The sequence below is a fragment of the Pezoporus wallicus genome, unplaced genomic scaffold (assembly GCF_028554395.1).
Source record: "Pezoporus wallicus isolate ANWC-B61680 ecotype Strahan unplaced genomic scaffold, APGP_CSIRO_Pwel_v1 scaffold_2146, whole genome shotgun sequence".
NCBI lineage: Eukaryota > Metazoa > Chordata > Aves > Psittaciformes > Psittacidae > Pezoporus > Pezoporus wallicus.
Genome location: NW_026639769.1, coordinates 1,730,003 through 1,753,957, shown reverse-complemented (window position 1 = coordinate 1,753,957; position 23,955 = coordinate 1,730,003). Strand labels below are relative to the sequence as shown.

Sequence of the window (23,955 nt, the reverse complement as noted above, 5' to 3'; positions counted from 1 at the left end):
GATTTTCCCTTAGTGAAGCCATGCTGGCTGTCACCAAGCACCTTGTTGTTTTCCATGTGCCTTAGCATGCCTTCCAGGAGAATCTGCTCCTAGATTCTGCCAGGCACAGAGGTGAGACTGACTGGTCTGTAATTCCCTGGATCATCCATTTTCCCCTTCTTGAAAATGATGCTGTCAATCCAAAAAATAAGGATTTTCCCCAACTTGTGAGTATGAAACAGCATTATCAGCAGTCTTGGAAATGCAAAAATATGTAATCATCCATGCATCAAATCACACAGATCTCTGCACTCAAGACAAGGTCCCTGTTTCCTGTCTGAGTGCTGAAGTAGGCCAGGTCCATCTTCCTTGTTTTCCTGACAGGCCTAGGGCATAAATTCATCTCAGCTCACCCTCAGCTCTCAGTGATTAGCAGCATTTGAGTACTGAGGCTGAATGATGATGTTTCAGTGCAGCAGCAGTGACAACACAATCAACAAAGTTGACACAACAATATTAGTGAGCATGACAATGCTCAGCTATTGCTACAAAAGCACATCACAGGCTTATTTTTTACAATTACACAATATTGCCAAAGCTGTAGTGGCACTAGTAGGCGAAACAGAAAAGTTCAGAGGACGTGTCTCCATGTTTCCCAGGTTTATCAGCTACAGCTCTGCTCCATCCATCACTGCTAACCTTACTGGTGTGGAACTGGGGTCCAGGACTTTTTGGAGGGTACAGTTTTCTTTACTAACAGTCCCTTACATTAGCACGTAGCAGTGCCAAGGACAGCAGGACAGCTCTGTTGAGTTGGAGTGATTAGTATGTGGCTGCTGGGAGCTATCCACATGTGCAGGAAGGGAGATGGCTGCAAAGCACAGCCTAGAGCCCAGTGCCAGGGCTGAAGAAAAAATAGCTGCTTTTTATCTGTTTGCATAAGGTCTGTGAGAACATGAGAGAGAAGGAAGAAGTTGGCTTGACAAACTCTTAAAACAAGTATTCTGCTACCACTTCAAGTCTACCAACCGGTTTTGAAGTACAGGTTATTTTGCACAGAGTTTTAATCATGATTGCCACACAGGTTTTCAGACATGCACAGGCCAGCTCAAAAATACTATTTTCCACATCTGCTTTTACAAGTTATTTCTGGGAAAAGCTTTCATACATGTCTGCTCGTGGACACTGACAGCTATGAAGCAAGGCACTGCAGCAGGTTGTGCAAGGCAGAAAAACATGAATGGAAAAGCCTTTCCATTCACTCTGTGATGGGTAACAATGAATGAGCAAACGGGATGCTGAGGATAACAAAGTATTTCAGTCAACATGAGCAACTCCACACCATAAGAGACCAGGTTCTCAAACACAGATTGTTGCATGCCAGCCCATTTGAACTTTTCCAGGCCACAGGCTGCAGAAATGCTGCTGGCTGCCAACAATGATGTGTGCAAAGGAAGTGCAGGCACTTCCCTGCACTCTCCTCTCTCTTCTCTTTACAGCCACACAACCGTGAGAGAAGGAAGGGGACAGCCCCGTTTTTCACCCTGTGCTTGTTTCTCTGCCAAAAGCAACCCAGGTTTTACCTGCACTCCATTTAATCATTCCGTCTCTGTCAGGCTTTGCATTTGTTTGGCAATGGTAACCTCATGATACTTCTGGTTGTAAGAGAGATCAGGCTGTGGTGACAATAGCAGAGAACTGTCTCAGCTTGCACTAAGAGAGGATGCCAGCAGAGAAGGATTTTATTTAAAATTGGAGTAGGGACTTGAGGGAGACACAGAAGAAACCTGAACACCAAACTAAGCCCTTCAGAGCCCCAGGCTGGCTCAGTGTGTGGAAGGTCACCCCATATCTGTCCAACACCTATCAAGAGACACGCGGTACCCATGCAGTTTGGAAAAGCAAGATAAATTAGCTAGGTCCTATCCAGCAAGATGACAGGTACATGCTTCCCTCTGGCTGTAGCTGAATATGGTCTTCCAGCAGCAGAAAGACACCCCAGTCCCACTGCTCCCTCCTCACAATGGAATCCCCTCTCTACCATCTAAGACCTGCCAACATAACTCCACGTGCAACTGATCCATAACCCACTCCTGCCCCGCTGATCTGGACTAAGGTCTTCAGGCAACAAAACACAAAGCAAAAAACGCTATTATTAACATTTTCAGTTGACCCACACAAACAGTGAGAAACAGGCAGTAATAGCCGCCTCCCCTGCTCAGCTGCAGGTAGAATGGCACATCTGCTTGCTGTCTCAATTTTATCATAAGATGGGGACAATCCTCCTTCTTACTTTAAGATGTGCAAATAATACTAGTACCTCATAATTCTGACTGCACTGCTCATTAAAGCCTTAACGAACTGATTCCTCTCCTCCCCTCACCAATTATAATCATTATTATTTCCTTGTGCTTAGGCAAGTGAATTTCCATTGTAAAACCTCCTGTTAGTCCTTCCCACTTATTAAAATCCAGAGAAAAATGTTGAGATGGGATTTATTAGGGAAGGAAACTGTTTAAATACATTATTCATTAAAAACAGGAAAATAAAACTAACATAGCAACTTTGATCTTTCCCATGATTAATTCATGCACCATAAGCCCTCTTCACCATAAGTTTTAGATTTCAAAGTATGCTGTCTACAGAGAAGAAGCAGCACTAACGGGAGTGACAGCATTCGTAAGTCAAAGCTATCAGCACTAGTGCAAAATCCTTGAGAAAAGCAGAATTGGCAGGCTGGGCAAACAGCAGAAGATCCTGAACCCTCCCCTGCTCCCAACACCTCAGGGCTCATGCATAGCATAACCATCAGAAACTTGCATGCTCATAGGTGGCTCCATAGTAGGCATCACAACATGCCATTAGGAGGCCGTACCCACACAGGGATGCATGAGTTCCAAGTTATATCTATTTTTAACCAGATGCAGTTTAAAGCTGTATTTAAGCAGATGCTCTGGGGATAGCCTTCTTTTGAGCTATGTGGTCAGCTTCAGAATTAAAATTGACCACTTTGGCATTAAACCAAGATTATCCACACAGGGTTTTACACTCAACTAAATGAGCTTAAAATTCACACCTTTATGTTTAGGCAGTGCAATTTTCCAGAGACAAGGGCTTAGCATCTGTCCCAAAGGAGAAAGACCATGAAAATATTCTTTGTGTAACACGGGACAAAACACACAAAAATCCCAGGATCAACAGAAAGCCAGCTAAAACAGAAGCATCAAGCAGCTTGTGTCCAGAGGGACCCAAAGTTTTGCAGCAAGTCCACAAACGGCAACTGCATTCCTCAACACAGCAGCCATCCCTAACACAAAACGTCAAGCTTTCCTCACCAGGGGCACTGCACCTCTCGGTAAGAAAGTAAATTGTAACCCCAAGCACAAGTGGAATCTAGTCAGGAACATATTAACTGTGAGAGCTAATTAAGTAGGACAAGTTAAACACTCTCCTTTTTTCTGCTGCTGGGGCCTCGACTGGTGTCATGCAATGCCTCAGCCCTTCTCTAGTCCCTTGAGGTGCACTGGCCTTGCACTCACCTGGGAGGATGACCAGCCCCTGAATCACAACCCTGCAACACCTGGATTCTCCTGGTTGATGGGTCACCCAGCAGTTGCACCAACCCAAGTGGTCCAGCCACATACACAGCCCATCCTCAGTACTCTTGAGATTTCCATGTGACAGCTTGGTAATAAGTTCTCTAATTGCAACAGCCTTAAAAAGCAGGTTGTTTACCATGTCACTCTCCCACTCAGATTCCCACACACCATGGGCTGAATAAGACACTGCTGCAGCAAAGCATCTGTCAGGAAAAATAAATTCAGCCTTTTGTATCCCAAGCATATTGCTATCACGAAGATATCTGTCAAAAAGCAGCACCACTTTTCATCCAGACAGTCCCTACCTTGGTAATGCAGCAAGGCAATGCTTACTGCTCAAGTACTGAGGCTAGCAATCTCACTTGGCTTCACTGCGCAGCCTGTCCTAAAACACTTCCGCAGATGGCACAGACCATTGCTGCTCTGCCACACACCACACCCCTTCTAGTGCCAGCAGATTATTATTACTATTTCACAGAGGGATTTCCCAAGGGCTGCAGGCCAGGAGGAATGGCATGTTCAGAAAACACAGCTGAGCTGTCCCCAACAGCTTCCCATGCAGCTAACACGGCTAAACCTGATCTATCTTTCTTCCCCATCTCCTCCCCAACAAGGATTTCACCCCACAATACATATTTCTGGGTGCCACATGCAAAGGGTGTTGCTTACCTTGGCTCAGAATCTCTTTACATGTAGAGAGAGGGAAGGACCCCACTGGTTTCACCAGCTCCATAACAGCCACCAGCACCATCCACTAATTTTATTCTTGCAAATGGGTGGCCCTTTCCATAACAGCAGGAGTAATAAGCAAATATACTGCCTCCCTGCAGGTTCCCCCACCAATTAATGAACAAGCAGAGGTGGGTGAGGAGGAGGAAAGTCTTTCTCCAACAGCTTGTGAGAGACACCTAAAATCTGCACTTTTCATCATTTTCCCAGTCCCTCAATGGGGAAGGAACGCACAGGGAGGCAATTTGTTTAGGCTCAAGGGACAGCAGATGAAAGCCATCCTGTGGTTTGAAGCTCTCAACAGCTCACAGATTGAAGCAGTCCTCCCCCCATACAGCACCCTGCCTTCCTTCCAGCACCCCCTTCGACACAGTCATTTTCCAGTCAGATCAGTTCCCAAATCTGTTTTTACATGCACCCCACAAATAGCTGCAATGGTATGATGTGTGATGAAATCAAACCGGGGGAAAAAAATCAGCCAGACTTCATCGTGCCTTTTGTAAGGTTCGTGTCCTTAGCATCCAAGCTCCACGCTCCTCCTTACAGCACAGCCCAAAGCCACATCTGCTGTTGGACTCAGCCCTGCATGCCCACCACATGGGACACAGGGTACCTCCACAGCTAAGGTGTGTGATGGCCCTTGTGTGCAAGTCATCATCAACCCTTATGGATGCAACACTGGAGCCCTCTGAAGGACTTGCTTTTTTTGCCTTACCTCCGATTCACAAGTGAAACACAGGACCAGAGTCAATGCAAGAAAAAAAATGCATGGGACCAGACTGAGCCCCCAGATTCCTCACCCACTACTTAAGCACTCCAAGCTGGGCAGGCTGGAGAGGAAACATCTTTGAGCCTTTGTTATTTTGATCTGCAAGTGTGATCTGCACTTCTGTATAGTGACTGTAGAGGAAGGACAAATTTTAGACAAAAATTCAGCATTTCCTGACTTTTGAGAGTTTGATTTTATAACATTAGTGCTAACCCTCAAATGAAAAGGTTTATAGTTTTAAGACAATGTCCTAAGCTTTCTAAACAAAATAAACTATCATTGGAAGTAAGCTCATTCACTGAGCTTAATTCCCCCTCCATGGTTGTGGTTTACAAGCGTGACTATGGTCCCAGGCACGCAGCTTCAGGGAGAGAGGACAGCCCTAACAGGGGAGCCTTTGCAGAAAAGGACTATGCTCTGCTGTACTAGCTACAGGCAGACACACTTGCTCAACAAGTTTGACAGCTAGACGGCAGAAAAGAGCTGAGATTCTGGGACTAAAAACTTGGTTCCAGGTTCTAGCAAGAAACAGGCTTTGCTGGTCACAGCATTCTGCTGCAACCTTTCCTTGTCCCCTGCTGCTAGAGGAGCTTCATTTGTCCAGCCTTGCCCTTCCACCAGCTTTTGAGCTTCTTTTAGCTTCTTCCTCACAATACCTGCCCATACTGACCCATCACCACTCCCCAGACCAGTCTCCTACTTTCTTCTGTAGCTCCTTATATTTCTTCTATATCCTTCTTCCAGACCCTTATGGCTCTACTTCTTCTCCAAGTATGTTTTCCCAGTGTTTCCACCATTCACTGTCTTCGTCCCATGACAAGGACAGGGCATAGAGAGTGGGACACCCACTCAGACAGACCTCCTGCCTTCCTCCCTCCTCTGCATCACCACCGGGGGTTCCCCTCCTGCCTGGCTGCAGCACCCCAAGCCAGCACTGAGCTCACCCAGAGGACGGATCTGCCCCAAAACCAGCCCACACCCCTGCTCCAGATTTGCTCAGTTCCCCAGTCCAGACAGTGCAGAACTGGCCCCACACAAGGCCAGCCTAAAGAACATCCTTTTAAGATACACAGATTTACCCTCCAATTACATAATGGCCTCAATTCCTGTATCTGCAACTACCAGCAGCGTCAGCACTGCCAGGTTCAACAGCCAGCAAGGTGGGAGCCTACTCTGTGCAGGTGATGTTCATAGCCCAGCCCTCAAAGCTACACAGATCTCATGTGGTTTATCCCAGAAGATAACAAATAGGTAGATTTTCCCAAACACAGCAGAAGGCAGACAGGGACAGTGAGAGGTCTCATCCCTCCCACCCTCTCCTCCACCAAGGTGGAGGTTGCCCTGACAAAACAACATCAGGATCTCTTCACTCAAAGCTCTATTTTGATTCAGCATCTCATTCTGGAAAGCAACTGAGCAGTTTCTGGAAGCACTCCAGAAAACAAAAACCAGCTGGCACTGAAGAGCAGGAAATGCCGGGCACACTCAGGAACAACCAAAATCAGGGGCATATAAATTGCGAGCATGAGCATTTGCCTCTCAAAGAACCACTAGAAGACAAGCTGTGCTTCGTACAGCTTCATGCCAGCTTGCCTAATGCTGAGAACTCCATTCGGCTTGGCTGTTAGTGTTAGTGCCCTGCTCCAGTGAGGTGTGGGAGCCGGCTGCAACGCAGGCTGATGCTGCTGGTCCCCCTTGTGTCTGCAGGGCCAGAAGGAACCTTGCCCCTCGCCCTGCAAGCACTAACAATGCATAACTACCCTCCAGGTAAATTGAGGTAATTAACAGGATCCTGTTACCTCACACATCCTTTCATACCAACATGCCCAGCAGATCTACTCACACACCAAGTCCAGCACTGCCCCATGCAGCAGCCATGTGACAGGGATGACTGACAGACTGAGCTGCCAGATACCCAGACACAAGGAAAACCCTTGCCTGTCATGGTACCACCTAAACAGGAGTCTATTCCAGCAGCCAGAGCTGACAGACCTGGAGTTTCTGCTATAGATGTACAGGGTGACCCTAGGCAAACTTTTGGACAGCCATTCATTTATTTCATCAGTCAGGTACCTTGCAAATTAAGGTCTAGGGAAATTTAGGTGCAGCCATGAGCTGTGCTGGTACATGGGGCACCCCCCCTTCATCTCAGTTCAGGGCATCATCCAAGTGCCCTTGACCACAATGCGTGCAGAGGGAGATGGCCATGAAACAGCATCCCCCAGGGACAGGGCTGCTGTCATCATCCCTGGCCACAGGATCACTGTCTCAATTTTCAGCGGCTTTCAGCATTGAAAACTGGAGCAGCATTCTGCTCCCTCCAGCACACATTTGCCGTCCTGCTTCACTGCAGCACAAGCACGGCACTGTTGTCCAAGGCTAAGTAGATAGGTTTAAGCTCCTCTGGGAACCACCATCACTTCTTCCAGGAATCACATTAAAACAAAGCAAAAATCTCTGTTCCTCATTACAGCCAGGAACACTGAAATCCTAGAGCAGATTGCAAGCTTGCATATTTATATCTAAGTTTCAGAGGCCAGACAAAGCACAGCCCATTGGGGAAGCAGAGTTAACCCTGATATTGCTGTCTGTTGCATTTTTTTACAGCGTCTGGATACCTAAGCAGTTAGCAGATCTTGGCAAGCCATGAATTACTGCCAAAAGCCTCTCAGCCTGAGACATAATGCAAGAGCTGTGGAGCTCAAACAAACCATTTTCCAAGAAAAAAATGTGGTCTTGTGGATATGCAGTAGGCTGAGGTACTGTTCACCTCCTGGTCCTGCATTAGAGTCCCTCCAGAACACAGAGCAAACCATTTTCCACAGCCTAGATCTTTCAGCAATCAGGAATAAATAATTTTGTTTCTTTCTTTGTTTTCCCCACTGAAATCTTTTTTTTTTCCCCTGTAAAAATCCAGAGTTTATCAAACTTGGTTTTTTCTTTATTTCTTTTTTTTTTTTTTAATAGAGGAGAGGCAAATGTGAGATATAAGACTGCAAGGGCACAAAAACATTTGGGTTCTCTCTGCAATACTTTAATGTGAAATGCACCACGTAACTTTAGAAGGCTTCGCTTTTTTAAAAGGTAAAAATCACTATCCTCCCATCATAAAAAACAATTATTATTTATTATATTCATTACCCCCAAGTTCATTCACTTTGTCTATCTTCCAAGACTGCACTGTCTCTCATTGCAGTGACCCCTTCTCATGCCATTGTCAGCCTGAACATGGCAAGCAAAAGGCGATTGACACCTGGGAAGATGCTGTCAGCCCCTTCTCCTAATGGCAACTCATAGCTCAAAGGACATTTCTCAGAATGCCCAAAGGCTCCTCCCTGTGAAAAGGATCTCCAAGAGGTTCTTCATGGTCTTCCAGATTTTGAAATTCTCTCCTGAGATCGTCAGTGTTGCGGAGAAGCTTTCCTATCCTTGTGCTTAGCTCACACAGGCTTCATGACAAGGATACAGCTGCTCTTGCCCTACTGACTTGACCTCTGTTGGGGTACAGGTCTGCAGGGTCTGACCTCCAGGAGAGCAATACCTGCTCAGGGCTTCAAGGTCAGCTTCTGGAACTGCTTTTTAGTTTTTAACTCAATTGGCATCTTCCAGTGAAGGTAGTGATCCACTGAAGTTCACCTGCCTCCCACCCAGAGATGCACAGCATCTGTGGACAGCACTCCTGGTCTTCACGAGGGCTCAGTCTTCTCCAGGCTGTACTTTCTCCACAGGACTCAACATTGTTCTGACCTATTTCCATCTGGAAATGCAGGGTTGAACCAACACGGAGTGCATATGGAAATCCCTTGCCTGCAGCATGCACGTGTGACATGCACATGTGTAAAGCACTGGAAAAAGTGTAGGCATTGGAAAAAAATACAGGGCTATAGGAAAAAAAAACCCTCCATGTCTCTTGCTTCTCTCTGTCACGTTAGACTTTGGGCTAGACACTGAAGACCACAATGTTCTCAGACTGTGAGCCAAAGATAGAAACCCTTCTTTATGCTAGCCTGCACTGATATTGCCTATTTAGATCTGGAGGTTCTCTGGATGGTGTCTACCACATGCCTTAGAACTTTGCTTGGGCTAGTGACCCAAAACAGAAGAGTGGCCAAACCAGGCAGGGGATGAGACCAGGGCATTTTTTGTTCCTTGCTCCTAGTTTCCAATAGTTATCTCCTTAACTATAAAAACTAGGCTGCAAACAGTCATGATTGCAGTTTACGGAGGACCAGTAAACATCTTTTTTCTCCCTCTTGTGAAAGAGCCTAATAATGTATCTGTAAATATAAGTTTTGCAGGGCTGAGGAGCTACATTACAGTACAGAGCAAGGACCTACTCAGCACAACATCTGTACACCATTTGAGACTTTCAAGCTGAAAATCTTTACTGATGCCTGCCTGAGTTGCTATTTCTTTAGATATACACCATTTAATGTTAGAAAAAATGTATTCAAAGAAAAACAGTAGCAAAAGACTGAGCCTTCGTGCTTAAGAGCAAATCATCCCGAACACACGATGTGACAGTTGGAAAACAAAGAAGCATCTCCTGCTCTAGAGGCAGGTGCAGGCTTCCTTGCTGCTGCAAAGCCTACCAACATTAAATATTTAGTAATGGGTACTATATCTGCTCTACCCAGTCACTTAGCTTTTCAATATTCTCACTGTTCTATTTCTTGCCCAGAACTCAAATTTGTCTTTGTCTTTCATGACACTGAAAGAAAAGAAAAAAAACACTACTTACCTCACAATGATGAAATTAAAATTGAACTTCAAGCCAGAATTATCACTTTGAATGGCAATGTAAAAGAAAAATAAAGAAAAAAGGCTAATTGCAAGAATTTGAAGCACTAAAATAGAAGCACTTTAATTTCTACAAGGCTTGCTTCATTCATTGATTCAGTCAAACAATTATTTTTTTATTTATTTCATTAACTTTGCTCAAAATTAAAGAACAAATAGCAACAGAGGTGGCAAACCAAGGGCACAGCAACACACCTTTCAGGCAAAGCTGGAAGGGGCTCAGCTTGCTCTGGAACTCCAGTGTTGCAAAGGAGAGAGGTTTGTGCCATCTTTCAGACACATACGTTGGGCCTCTTGGTGTCAAGTCTCACCTCGCCTCAGTGAAACACCCTGACCCATGCATGATTGCCTTCTCTTCGGTGCCTCTACTAACTTCTCACAGGTGTCCAGAAGCACCAACAACAGGAGTAGCTCACCCACACTCATTGCAAGGCTCTTGATTCCAAATCACACAGTCATGCTCAGAGGTAATCTCCTCCCAAGGTAAAGGGATTTTCATTTTACTTTTGCACTGGTCACTTTACACAGGAAACACCAGCTGAATGAGGGGAGTTAATATAATCAGATACAGCTAAGTACAGCAACAAACACATTCAGCAAATAAAGACAGGCAAGGATAATTTCACTAGACGTCCCTCACTTCCTATTGCTCCATTCCTTTCTCTTCCTGAAAAGTTACATGTATTTTTAACATGTGAAACAGGCGTATTTCCTTGCCTCAAACAGCAGGTTAACACTTATGGACAGAAGAGCCACATGGGAACCTTCAAAAGACAACCTCCTTCCAGCTGTACATTTTCTATATCGCCCTCATCTTGACAGTACAGGAATGCTTCTGTCGGACACACGGTGCCACTCAGAGGAGTGCCACCCTTCTCCCTCATCACTGCCATAGGTAAGCGCAACCAAATCAAACTTTTGGTCAGAAGAACCTTTAATCAAAAGAAACCCAAACAAACAAAACAACAAAAAATCCCACTCGTCCTGAAGCTAAATAACGGACAAGCTGCCAAAACCACTAGGACTGCCTACTTTGGATAAGCGTTCTAAGACAACAAAATAATACAATCTCAGGTGGACATAACATCTCAGTCTTGCATTGGCTTTTTTTCCCAGCACATGACCATTGCTTGATCCTTTTCAGAGCAAGAAACACACTAGAGTCACACAACCATTCATACCAAAATCCTAAACATCATATTGATTGAAATTCCATGTGGGTCTATATGCTACACTGATAGAGTCTAATGCAAACTAATCATTAGGTTCTCTGTGTACTCATAGACACACACAGCCTTTATGTGTCCTCTGCATGTTAGCCATAAGCAGAGAGGATGTGGTAGCAGCTACCCTCCAGATTAGGGCACGCAAGTGGAAAGCCAGTTTTCGTGCTTTCAAGTTGCAAGTTATTCTCAGACTTTTTCCAAAAAACCTCAGATTTCAAATACAATTCTGAGGCTCCATATTTCCAGCAAAAGAAAGGGAGAAAAATCTAATAAAACAAGATGTTGTGAAAGAGACCTCACCTTTTTTTCAGAAGGAAACCCCTCCCTGATGGATGCCTTCACTAACAGCTGGGAGAAGTCAGTATCTGCTATCAGGCTTGAACTGGATTATGTCTATTCTTGGAAATTCTAACTGTAAGCACACATGGGACTAACTAGTAAAAAGAAAAAAAACCACAAAAAACAACAAATCAAAAAAACCCAGGAGCTGTCTTTCATCTTCCTGTTCTGTAAGTCCACACATCCTCAATAAAGGCAGAGGAAAGAGAAGTAGACTTTTTCCAATATTTCTCATTTTCCTCAGAAAGCAGTAGCTGTACAAACACTTCAGTTCTCCATCTCTCATCTTTCAGACCTTGTTAGCAACATGTCTAAACAGCATGTGGCCTGTCCAGCTTTACATGGTAAGTGAACTTCACTGGAAAAGGTAATTCTGGTCCTCTCCTTCCTGCTGCAGTGCCAGGGTGTGATACTCATCGTCTTTCCCATTGCTCCAAGACTATATTTCGCTAGTAGTCAAAATCAGGCATTCTGTTCATGTCTCCTTCCTAACAGACCTTCTGCAAGTGGGATTACGCCTTCCCCATAGTCCCTCAGAGTAAGAGCAGCCTCAGCTGCACACAGAAGGATGTCTTTAAACCTGCCACCATTTGCACGCCATGGGGCTTGGGATGCCGCTGTGGAGAACACCATCTCCCTGTAAATCCTTGCTGTGCTCTCAGGTGAAGCTCTGCTGATCACTCCTGTAGTCAGCTCAAATGCTTTAAAAGGCCACAGCCATTGTGCCAGGAGCAGGGTACTCCTGCCATGTGAACCACCCAAAGAAAACCAAGTTTCATCAGCTCCTCTGCTGCAGCAGCTCTCCACCAAGCAGCTACCCCAGCACACCAAGGAGACAAGAGTGAGACAGCTCCCCAACAGCACCCAAGTAAAGTACAAGCTAGCATTCAAACCTGCATTTGAAAAAACAAATGCAGAGGCATTGACAGGCCTGGGCACCTAGCCCAGGGTATGAGCTAGGGGAACTGCTAGGCAGTGGAACAGAGTTCCCTCACAACCCTTGAAGTTCCCTCCAGTTCACACCCTCCTTGTGTCCAAGACACAGTGTGGCAGGGTGGGCTCCTCATGCTGCAGCCCCCAGCACAGCCTTCATGCTGAGCAATCAGTTTATGGGCAGAACAAGAAAAAACATTAAAAACTCAGCTCCCCCAGCATGCAGGTGACAACAGAGCAGATCCTGCCTCAGTTCTTGGTGTCTGTACAGAGAACAGCTCCCATTGAATGCAGTTTGAGACTGCTGCTAAAACAAGTAAGAACCATGGTGTAGGTCTGAAGAAAATTGTTCTTTTGTATGCCCCATCCCAAATTTCCTGGGTTCTTCCAGCACAGGTCACATCCATACTCATAGCTGGTACCACAATAAACAACATGGAAATTGAAAACATAACACTATAAAATACAGTTACAGGGAAAAAAAATCTGCCTGGATACTTTTCCAGAGCAGCTGCCACACTAAAGACCTCCTAAGTTTCCTGTGCAAAGCGAATTTGGGAAACAGAAATACACATGAAATAGATGAGAATCATTATGGGATAAAAATCATCCAGATGTTTTGAATGTGTTCTATTTTAAACATGCCCTACATGCTCTGTAGCTTGCCCTTCAAGGGGCACCCAGGCGAAAAGTACAGGTGACAAAAACAATCTCAAGTTGTCCTTCAAACGGATAAATAAACCAGATCAAGCATGAATCAGCTCCCTGGGTCTGAGATAAGGGCAACAGCAGAGCAGTGGGCACACACAGTGAGCCCTTAAGAAGAGCCCTTTCCAGATTTTCCCTAATGCTCAGAAAGTCTTCGGCATGCAACAACATATGGCCTGCATGAAGAATGCCATTCACTTCTGTACTGCTTGGTGACTGATGGCAAGACTAAACACCAGGATTCAACTTTTAATGGAAACAAGCCAGAATAATTCCCTTACCTTCTGTGAAGCTGCCTGTAAGAGTTATGACAACAAACACTTTGCCTTCAGGCTCCAAATCCACCTGAAAAAGTAAAGGAATCATTAGAAGATTGTTTTTCAAGGAAAAGACTGTTCTTGGGATTTTGCATGATAAATCTGGCCAACAGTTGATTAAAAAAAAATAATCAAGCATCCATAGCTCTAATTGTTCAACATTCAGGGCTCCATAAAACATAACATAACCTGATTCCTTCTTCTTCCTAAAAGTGCTGAACAAGCTCAACTTTGTTAGAGAAAATGGAGATTAAAGAAGAAACAAACAAACCAAAGGTTAATAGTGTTCCAATCTGCCAAATAAATGAAATGGGAGTAACACTAAACATACGCAATTCTCTGAAAAAGATCCATGCATACCTGTTTGGTGAATTATATGGATATTTCCTTCCTACTATATCTTATCACATTGAAATTGTTTCAGTCTCTCAAAATACCACCAGTGCTGGGGTAAACACCACTTTCTTACATAAATCACCTTTTGGCCTTAAACCATAGAAAACAGGAAACTGTTCATGATGTTACCTAAGGACTTGGTGTCATTTAGTCTATAGTAGACAGAGATGTAGAACATAACTTTAGGGATCAGAGACTCAATCCTGGTGTCAGCCAACCTGTATTTGAAAGAAGGTATGTATTTTTTGGTGAGTAGATGTTTTAATTTTTAGTTACATTTTTACACAATTAAGGTCTTTGGCTGGTTGGGTTTTTTGTATTGTTTTTGGTTTTTAGTTGTTGTTGTTTGTTTGTTTGTGGCTTTTTTCCTCTGTTCACCAACTAGTTTTTAGCAAAAATCACAGCTAAGGATTTTTGATGTTTGATGTAGGCTGTCACATGAAAAATTCACTCAAACCCCCCTCAAAAACAACAACAAAGCCAAACACACACACATACACACAAAAACCCACAAAAAAAAAAAAAACAACACAAAAACCCACACAAGGCACCTCCAATGCACCCCCAAACTGCAAGCTTAAAATGAACAAAGAAAAGCTTCACACCTTGTGGGTACTGACAATCTGTGCAGAACAAACATCCTGAAAATAGAGCTCTCTGGAAGAGCAACTGAGCATGACCATCCAAACCCCCTCTGCTCTTGTACAGCCACATTCCCTTAGTCTGGCAGAAACAGAAGCAAGTCTCCTATGTCAGCAGTACAGAGTTTCATCATAGCAGTGCCCAGAATTTAATACACCTTGCTGTATTTATGTATTTATGACTTGCTGTAGTCTTAAATCATAATAACTAAAATTAAAAATAAATAAATAGAAAACTATTTCCTGCCCTGCAAGGAAGTAAGATGAGCCCAGGCTCCTTTTTTCTTTGGTATCATATATATAGTGCGTATATATGTATACGTGTGTGTGTGTGTGTGTGTGTGTTTGGCATACACACAACGTATCCTGCCAACACTTTGATTCCTCTCCAGTGTTAATACATATCACACCATTCAAATAAACTTAAAGCATAAGCTCCCACAGCAATGGTATATGGTCCGCCACTAATCCAAACAATATTTGTGCATGGACTGTAAAACCCTTCCGTGTACCAACCAGTCCTTTTGAGGGAATAACATTAAGATACTGTCAAAAGAGATAGCTGAACTCTATACATCTAAGGGAGGAGCCAGACAGCTATGCTACAAATGGACACATTGTGCCTGCATAGCTGTAATTGGCAGAAGAAGGCGTCCAAGCTGAACTGCCTCCTCTGTGTTAAGGTATAGCAGCCCTTCCTGCTGGCACCTTCACTCCTGGGGATGCTAACTGCAGCTTCACTAACATGAGCTGAGAGAAAACAATATTCTGAGGTAAGCGACAGACAGCACACACCATCCCTGTTCATTTCCCTAGCCTACAGTGTGGTGCAGAAGTACAGAAATTGCTTTTTAAACCATTGAGAACTTGCTAGGATGAACAGAGCAAACAATTTCAGGGAAAGGATGAGAGAACATCCTGTTCACACCACTCCAGCTACAATCCAGAAGTGACACACCTCTATCAAAGAGATACAAAACAGGGAAGCTAGAACTGTTTGTGAATATCCTATCAAGATGCTGATTTTATGGACACTGTATTCTCCTCTTTAAAAAAAAAAAAAAAATTAAAAAAAATCAATCTCACAGGGAAAATTTAAATTAAATATGTAGCTCTGACTCAGTATTAATTTTTGTGTTTGCTTGGGCTGCTTACTTACATGCGCTTTAGGAAGCTGTGTTTAATGGAGACAGCATTCTGTCTCCATTCCCCCCCAAAAAACCCACTTCAACTCCAATGATCTCATGCATCATTTTTGCCTAAATTTCAAGTCTCTGGAGAGACGCAGCTTTTTAAAGAAATGATTCTTTCAAAAATATTTAATATGTATAATATATACAGTCACCCACACTGATTTATGGGACATCAAGAATTCAGATTTTATGAGAAAATCCTTACTTACTTAGTTTTCCAAAATAATTCAGTGCTTATCATTTTTCTGCCAGTCTCCATGTATATACATTAGACTTCTACTTTTGCATTCACAAAGAGGATCTTTCTTCCCTTCTTCTGACATACATGGTCTGTGGTGCAAAGCAGAGCAAGTTCTGCACTCCTTGTTTAGTCTTAGAAGCAAAGGCTTGTCAAGACACAAAGAGCTGGGCTGGGACCAGGAGATGCAACAAAAGCAGCATCCACCTTTGACACTGGGCACAAGCAAAAATTGTTCCAAACTCTGTGACACACCTTGCTCTCCATCATCTCTGCAAATGGAATTCCTCTACCAAGGGTAGCATGGTCTTACAAAACAGAAAAAAAAACAATTTTGAAAGTAATAGCAAGAGATTTATGACAATTATAAAACAATCTCTCTCCTCTCCGGACTCCAAGATTAAAGGCCAGTTAAATCCCCTACACCAACTAAGTAGCCCTGTATACCACAGCTCAAGAGCACTCGATAAAGAGGATCTAGCTACACTTAAGATGATCTCACAGCCCTGTCTAAGCACATGAAAATGAAAAAATACAGCTAAAATGCTCCGAAATGAGGACTGAAGCCTCAGTATGCCAAAAGCTGCTGAAACTTTGGCACAGCAGCTCCCCACTGGATGCAGGACAGATAGTAAAATCTATACAAGAGGTGAAATCAGACAGTCTTAAGAGTTTCTCTGCTCTTAAACTGATAGCAACAGCAACAACAACAGAGAAGATAACAATGAAATGAGCAATTAAAATTAATAGGCCACTGGTAAAAGTCTGGATTTTGGAGCTGCTGTGATCTCCTTTAAAGATAAATATGACCAGCTAAGCAGCAGCCAACACAACACCTGAGGTCAATTCCCAGATACGTGGAATGCACCTGAAACAGAAAATAATCTCTGACCTAGAAAGCTAAAAGGACAATATCTGACCACAGACCTCCTCCATGCACCTGTCCAAGATCAGACAATCGAGCAGCCCCCAGACAGCAACTCCTACCTGACCTCACATGCTTCCTCTCACCATCGCACAGAGCCCCCATACTACAGCCACACAACATGGAGAGACCTCATGCTGGCATCATTAACTCCTCCTGTGAGCTCCTCACATGTACTGGACCACAACCCATGATGCACGTGCAGCCTGATGGATGCTCATATGCTGAGCTGGCATGCACAACAAGTGGCTTGATAAGCCCAGGTACCAGGGCTAACCTCAGCCATCATTGCATCACACGGTTCCTGTTCCTCTCCCTTCTTGACACCTTCATTACTGCCTTCACACTTTGTGGTGCAGCTACTGAAATAGCAAATGCTTTGAGATAGCTTTACCAACAGAGTAAACAACTGCAGACACATCTGGGCACATAAAAATATGCCATAACCATCTGAAAACAGATGTTCACAAGTAAGTGTGCTACCCTACTTCCTTCTCCAAAAGGAGGAATTCCTAACATAAGCCCTCCTTCAACCTCTTCAGTCATTAAAGAACTTTATCAATAGCACCTGTTTTCACAGACTGAGAGGACATCTCACTATGCTGTTATTTAATAGGACTGTTTTCACAGACTGAGAGGACATCTCACTATGCTGTTATTTAATAGGACTCAAGTACCTCAAAAGGAAGCAGCTGTCAAAGGACTGGCCCTCCAGCCATGAAGGCATTACTCTATCTAGGGCTGGCTGGCAGCCCAAGCCCTGACAGTGTGCTGGCGGGGATCTGGCAATGTCAGTACCTCCCAGCATCAGCAAACACCCCCACGATCCAGCCTCACAACAGCATTGAGGGCGTAACACCAGTACCACACATACACCAAGTTTTGTTACTTACTTTTCTTTCTTGAAAAGCATTGACCTTGGCTGCACAAAGATAAAAAATGTATTTTTACAGTGAAGCAGGGGCCACAGTATTATTCTTGATGGAATTACTAGTCTAAAGCAGACCATGCAATTGGTTTAAGTCAACATTGCAGCTGATGCTGATCTTCTTTCTCAAAGAAAGCACAAGAGGCTGAGAAACTCAGCAGCCTGAAGACAACACAGATGATGCTATGCTAATGAGGAGCTCCTATATCATAACATAGGAGATAAGTGATACAGGAATACAACCATCACTATGTATTTGACAACAATATTCAAAGAGTAATAACTACAGGGAAAAGTTTTCTAATGCGAAGATCTATTTGGCACAGGATAACTTTTGGAGAATCACAGAATTCAGCCTGGAAGGTTTAATATCAGAGCAGGAGTTATACTGCAATGGTAAAGTCCTGTTGTACTGGGAGAAGCAAAGGAGAAGCCTGAATATTTATGCATGCATGATATTGCGAATATCACGAGGTACACCAGTCTCCAAATAAATCAAACTAAATTGGTGGCATGCAGCAGCACACCACTGGTGCACACAGCTGTAAACAGTAATCACCCTCCCCTCTCTCCAGTGCTTTCATCCTCAGCCTGGGCCCCCAGAGAATAACTGGGAATAAAACCATCCACTTTCTGGCTGTTTTAGAGGCAACTGGCCAAGTTTTAGTTAACTGGGAAGTGTGCTTATCAATGTAGAAAAGCCTTTACTCACTGCCCGCTTCCAGTTCAAGGAAATGGAAGACAGCATGCTCCTCCATAGCATAAAGAGTGGATAAGATCAACTGTTGGAGCTCAGTTGTATCTATCTGTGAAGAGCAACACAGGATTTTGGCCCAGAGCTAAACATACACTTTAACTTCTGTTGAACTTCACAGCCGTACCCAAGAGAACACAAGCAGTGGAGGATTTTGGCAAGCGAGCTGGAAACAAGCAGGTAAGGACTCATGAGTTCAGCCATGGTTTCATTATGGTTCCATTGTGAGACGCAACATCTTGGCAGTGAGGCTGAACACAGGACCAAGGACTCCACTCCTAATTCAAACCACTCACACAGTGCCCCATGCCTGAACTTGCCGAGACTGCGCAGCTCCGTGTGACTTCAAAGGGAGCTGCAAGGGATTGGTTTCCCACAAGGAGGGGCCCCAGTCAACCGTCTCACACACCTTCTCCAGGAAGGGACTGTACCAACATCGTTCCCGACAGCTAGGCAGGCATTAATTGCTCCCCTTCTCCTCATTACAAAAAAAGAGCTAGTTCGGGAACAAACAAGGGAACAGACACAGGGAGACCAGGGCTCCTTAATCATATGCCTTCACACATATAATAACTGGTCGTGCATGATTCATCAATGGAAGAGGTTTAGAAAACAAATTCAGAAGGAGGGTAGTCTCTCAGGCAACATATCAACACCCAGCTGAAGCATCCACTGAACTTGAAGAGCAGGTATAGTCAGTCAGCCTCTGAGAGCACCTGGCAGGTTAAAAACCTGCTGCGGATGGGAAGAGGCAGATCTGAAGGGTGGCTGCCTTCTTGCAAGTCACTTGTTCACCAAAATGGAGACAAGGAGGGCCTCCAGGATAAATAGAGATCTCCAACACTGCATCTGGCATGAGCATTAATTCTTCCAAACACAAATTCAGAACAAATTTTCCACCCTTCCCTGCAATCAATAATCCAGTCTGGGAAGTCTGATCTGAAGTGCACTGAAATCAGCAGGAATCTTTTTATTGTCTTTGGATCAGATACAAAAGTCAACTGCATTTACCCAGGAGCTCTGAACATCCTTTCTCCCGTTGCTGCTCCGTCCTTCCCTTGCCACAGGCACAATTAGTAAGCATCCTAGAAGTGCAACCTTTTTTCTAAGCCATGTCAATGTTGACATGGCTTCAAAAACAGAACAAGCCAGACACTTGCAGCAAATAAAGCAAATCTAAAAGCTACCTGGGGACTTAATTAGCTTAATTAAACAAGTAGCTGTATCTTCTGACTTCCTACACAATTTTTAAATTTAATTAACAGAACTGCATATATAATCAGTCATTTGTGGAGGCAATTCCCAAGGCTCTGTTCGGTTGAAAGGGCTGAAAGTCCGGGTTAGGCTAAAGCTGATTTTTCACATGCCTCTAGTTATTTCTTTTATTTTTTCTTGTTTAAGCTCCTAACAGATCATGCTTATGGAATGTCAGATCTTCCTGTACTTTAATTAAAGATAGCACCTCCACCTGAGCATGCTTTTGTTGGACAGGTCAAAGTAGCAACTGTCTCAGCCAAATACATGGTGTCTGGCTAAATCAGTCCTTCTTGTATGTTTTGAAGCTGACAGACACCTGTCTATCAAGACAAGCACTTCTGAAAATCCTTAGGGCTCTCTCATACAAAGGCAATTTTGCATTTCCAGACCAACAGATTAAAGTACTTTTCCTACAAACACACTGCATGCAATCTCTAAAATTCAAATCTGTGTGCCTAAAAACTATAAAATGGGGTGCTGAGGCATCTTCTCATTCCTGCAAAGGCTGCAAGTGCTTTGAGCAGTAATTTCCACCGTAGGCACCAAGCACAGATGTGGAAAGTTTCTCAACAAACCATGGAAAGCTCTGGCCAGGGGAGACCTAGGAGATATCATTTGGTGAGTGGCAGCAACCCCAGCTCACTTGTCCCACCCAAGCTTTGGATCCGATGCTGCTGAACAGCAGCGTCTCCCTGCTCCCACCAAGATTTAATTTTGATGCCAGGTCTCAAAACAAAGTGAGCACAGGGTGGCACAGCCCTGCAAAGGCTGCCAGTCCCGCCTCAAAGTGGTAAGTGCACACACCATGCTGAATTCGGAGTGTTGAAGCCCTCACAGCTCCCTGTTTCCAGCTTCAGCAGACGCATGATTAGACCTAGAGGTGAAACCTAGTCCCCTGGAGGTCAGCATGTCCATCCCCTGGTAGGGGACGAAGACTCAAAACTTCCACTTTCTGTAACCCATGGTTACTGTCAAAGTTTCAGGGGGGGGGAAAAAGCAAACCCACTTTCCAATAACCATTACTGCCATATGGTTGTCGCTCTGGAGGTAAACCCACAAATGGGTGGAAAGTTAGTCTCTCTCACAACTCCTATAACCTGTTATTCCAGCTATTACTCTAATATTGTCATTCTAATTTTTTGTTCTAGGACGGCTGTTTAACATACTACTTTTGTTTTCAGTCAAGCTGCATAATTATAAGCTGTGCACCAGCCATGAACAATCATGCACAACTAATGACTCTTAGCCAATCCTTGACTCTTTAATCAATTTTAGTTTCATGCAAGAGATTACACCCCTCAACAGGGGTTTTGCTTGGGTAGGAAGAGCAAGGGCTGCAATGAGATTTATCTATTCTGTGAAAATTCCTGCCAAGAAAACCTGCAATCCTATGGAAACCTGCCTGAAAGGCTACAAATAAAATACAGATAAAAAAGGAGGTTTCAAATCTTCCAAAAAATTACATTTTCAAAAGTGTGAGCCAAAGCCTGCTCCTAATGGGGTTACACCAACTTATACTGGTTATGACAGATCCCACCTCTAAAGCAGTGAATGAGGTATGAATAATAGTTGTGGGTTGCTAGTCTTTAATATATCTAAAAAATAAAGGTAGTGTTATCAATCTAAAAAAAAAAAAAAAGATATACACACACAATAGTTCAGACTGGTATATTTTTGTTCTCATATATTTAAGGAAAAACAACAGCTTCCTTCTGGAGGGATTTCTGATCTCTTTCCCTCCCCCCACCCCAAGTTATGTGGCAGAAGGAGAAATCCAATCACCTGTTCATTACTGCCACAGTACTGAAATTTCTCAGACTCCAGGCATTAACCCCAACACCACTGAGCAAGACTCGTTCCTTCAGAAATTGAAGTGACACTCATAATGAAACAGGGAATGGCAGAAGAGCCCAAGAGTCCCATGCACATGCTGGAGTCTTCAACAAAGGAGGGCTTTCATGCACAAACACAGGATAGCTTGAAATGATGAGGGTGGTGAACAGGCTGAGAAGTAAACATGAAAGGTGATGAGAGCCCAGCAGTGAGGGTCCAGTTTCTGAAGGTACAAAACACACTAATGTGGGGATAACCGCAGGTGCTGAAACTCCCGCCTCTGAGCTTTTCCCCTCTTGATTCAATGGGGCATGTTGTCACCCACAAGGAGGTGTGCTGTCACCCCTCCCCAGCCAGGTCCGTGGGGCAGGGGAGGAAGGTGGTCTCCCACGCTGCTGTCAGCATGGTTAGAAATGGCGTGCACAGCCCAGGCTTACCGCAGGCGGCTCTGCAACTGCTGGGGCACAGCCACGCTGCAGCACGTGGCTTCCGGTCCTACACAGCTCCTGCAGTGAGCCCCGCTGACAGACTGCTCCTGTATAGACAGACGGTGGAGCAGCACTACTGGGATGCAGGGCCCTGGGAGGCCAAGGTCTCCCCTTCTGGGCAAAGCCTTGGGGAACAGATAGGAGTAAGGCAGCAAAAGGCCTGCTCTGAAATAACTTCAATCCAGGAGACACCAAATCTTCAAAAAATGTGTAGATGAGGCCCTCAGTGCCATGGTTTAGTGGTGGACTTCACACTCCTGGGGTAACGGTTGGACTTCATGATCTTAAAGGTCTTTTCCAACCTATTTGATTCTATGATTCTATGAAGCTGCAGGCGACTCTGCTCTGCTTTCCCACCTGGCTGACAAACATCATTTCACTTGCTCTAGTGACTGTATGCGGCAGCCAGGGGAGATGACAGGCAGAGAGCGAAGACTGCTCTGTGCCTTCCTGAGCAGCTCTGCAACCCAGTCAGCTGCAGAGAGCAGTGGCAGGACCCACTTCCCAGAGGGCCTCTCACACCTTCGTGCCACCTCCTTCCCTGAGCTGTGTGACCATAGCCCGTGTGAAACCAAGATCGTGTGGGCAGGATGCATTCTGCCTTTCCCACCACCTACACGACAAACAGCTCCAGTTCTGCTGAGCACAATTTATTAAGCACACATCCTGCTTTGTAACACTATACTAAATATCACCACATCCCATCCATCACTGGATTTCTCTCCCAACTCTTGCCTTCTTCCAATAGCTTTATTTTATTTCTTTAAAATAAAATTGGAGGAAATCATAGATTAATAGATTAATTTCCTAACAGATACTGATCAATGCAGGACCACTAAATTAAAAGATGGCAAATTCAGGGCTTCATTTTCAGCTGTTTGAATACTTAATTACAGCAAATACACCCATGCACACATTCAGTAGCTGGTATCAGGCTATTGGCTATGCACATGCAATGTATGGAGATTTGCCTGCAAACACCTGCATGTGCAGTTGCAGGCAAAAGCAGCTGAAAGTGGGACAGGGTCTCTGCTCTTGGGAAAACAAAGCAAACAAAAATCTTCTATTTCCATTCAATAAGCTGTAACAACAGGACAATAAACCTCAACAATCGGTTATTACCAATAAAAAAGAAATATCTTTCAACAGTTATAGAGCCCTGGGACACCACTTTAGCTATTACACTCCAGACATACGGGTTGTAAAGGGATGATTCTGACAGTTCACGTTTTAGGTCTCTCATGGAGAACACAATGCAGGAAACACTGGTTTCTATCTCCAGGTTCTGGAGGTGACCAATAAACATATTTTCTGTCACATAATTAACCTGGCAAAAAAAACCAAACCCAAACAGGAAGCTGTGCCAGTTTTGCAGTTTTCACTAATAAAGACGGGTGCCAAGCAGGCAAGTTGGTGGCACTTCCCATTTGGAAACACTCCAAAGGCCATAGCAATGAGTTAGTGAGTGGAGTTTCCCCCATGAAAAACAGTGACATAGCTGAGCTTAACAGTGATGCAATGTCCCTGACAAAGAAAGGGCAGGTGAGTGCACTAGCAAGGGAGTGAGCCCAGGTAGCCCATACACCGTCCAGCACACACTAGAGACCTGGGGTTTGCCCAGGGAGGAAGAGAACAAGCACCAGGCAGAAAGATAGAAGGAGAAACAAAGAAATTGAGCAGAAAAGAATTAACGATGGTCTCAGCCTTAAGGAGAACTCTTCCTAGGCACAGCAGTCACCTGCAGTTTTAATTAACCTCATTAACAAATCCAGGCAGGCTTATGAATCATTCACAACTTTACATTAAAAGCAGCAAAGTCTGTATTGTGGTCTGAAGTTCTATGTTCAAGGCACTCCTGTTGAATATCCAAGGACAGTCACCACACAGTTACAGCAGGAGAGCA

The 23,955-nt window shown here is 44.3% G+C and overlaps 1 protein-coding gene across 2 annotated transcripts in view; it reads right to left on the bottom strand.

Annotated features, from left to right (window-relative positions):
* Positions 1–23,955, bottom strand: part of PRKCH (protein kinase C eta) — a 118,539-nt gene that overhangs the window by 76,491 nt on the left and 18,093 nt on the right. Inside the window, exon 2 of one of the 2 annotated variants that reach the window (XM_057416134.1) lies at positions 13,364–13,427. In XM_057416134.1, the coding sequence (XP_057272117.1) occupies positions 13,364–13,427 (64 nt within the window). Of the gene's footprint in view, positions 1–4,247; positions 4,364–13,363; positions 13,428–23,955 lie in introns of those variants that run through there. The other variant, XM_057416135.1, reaches the window with a different exon arrangement.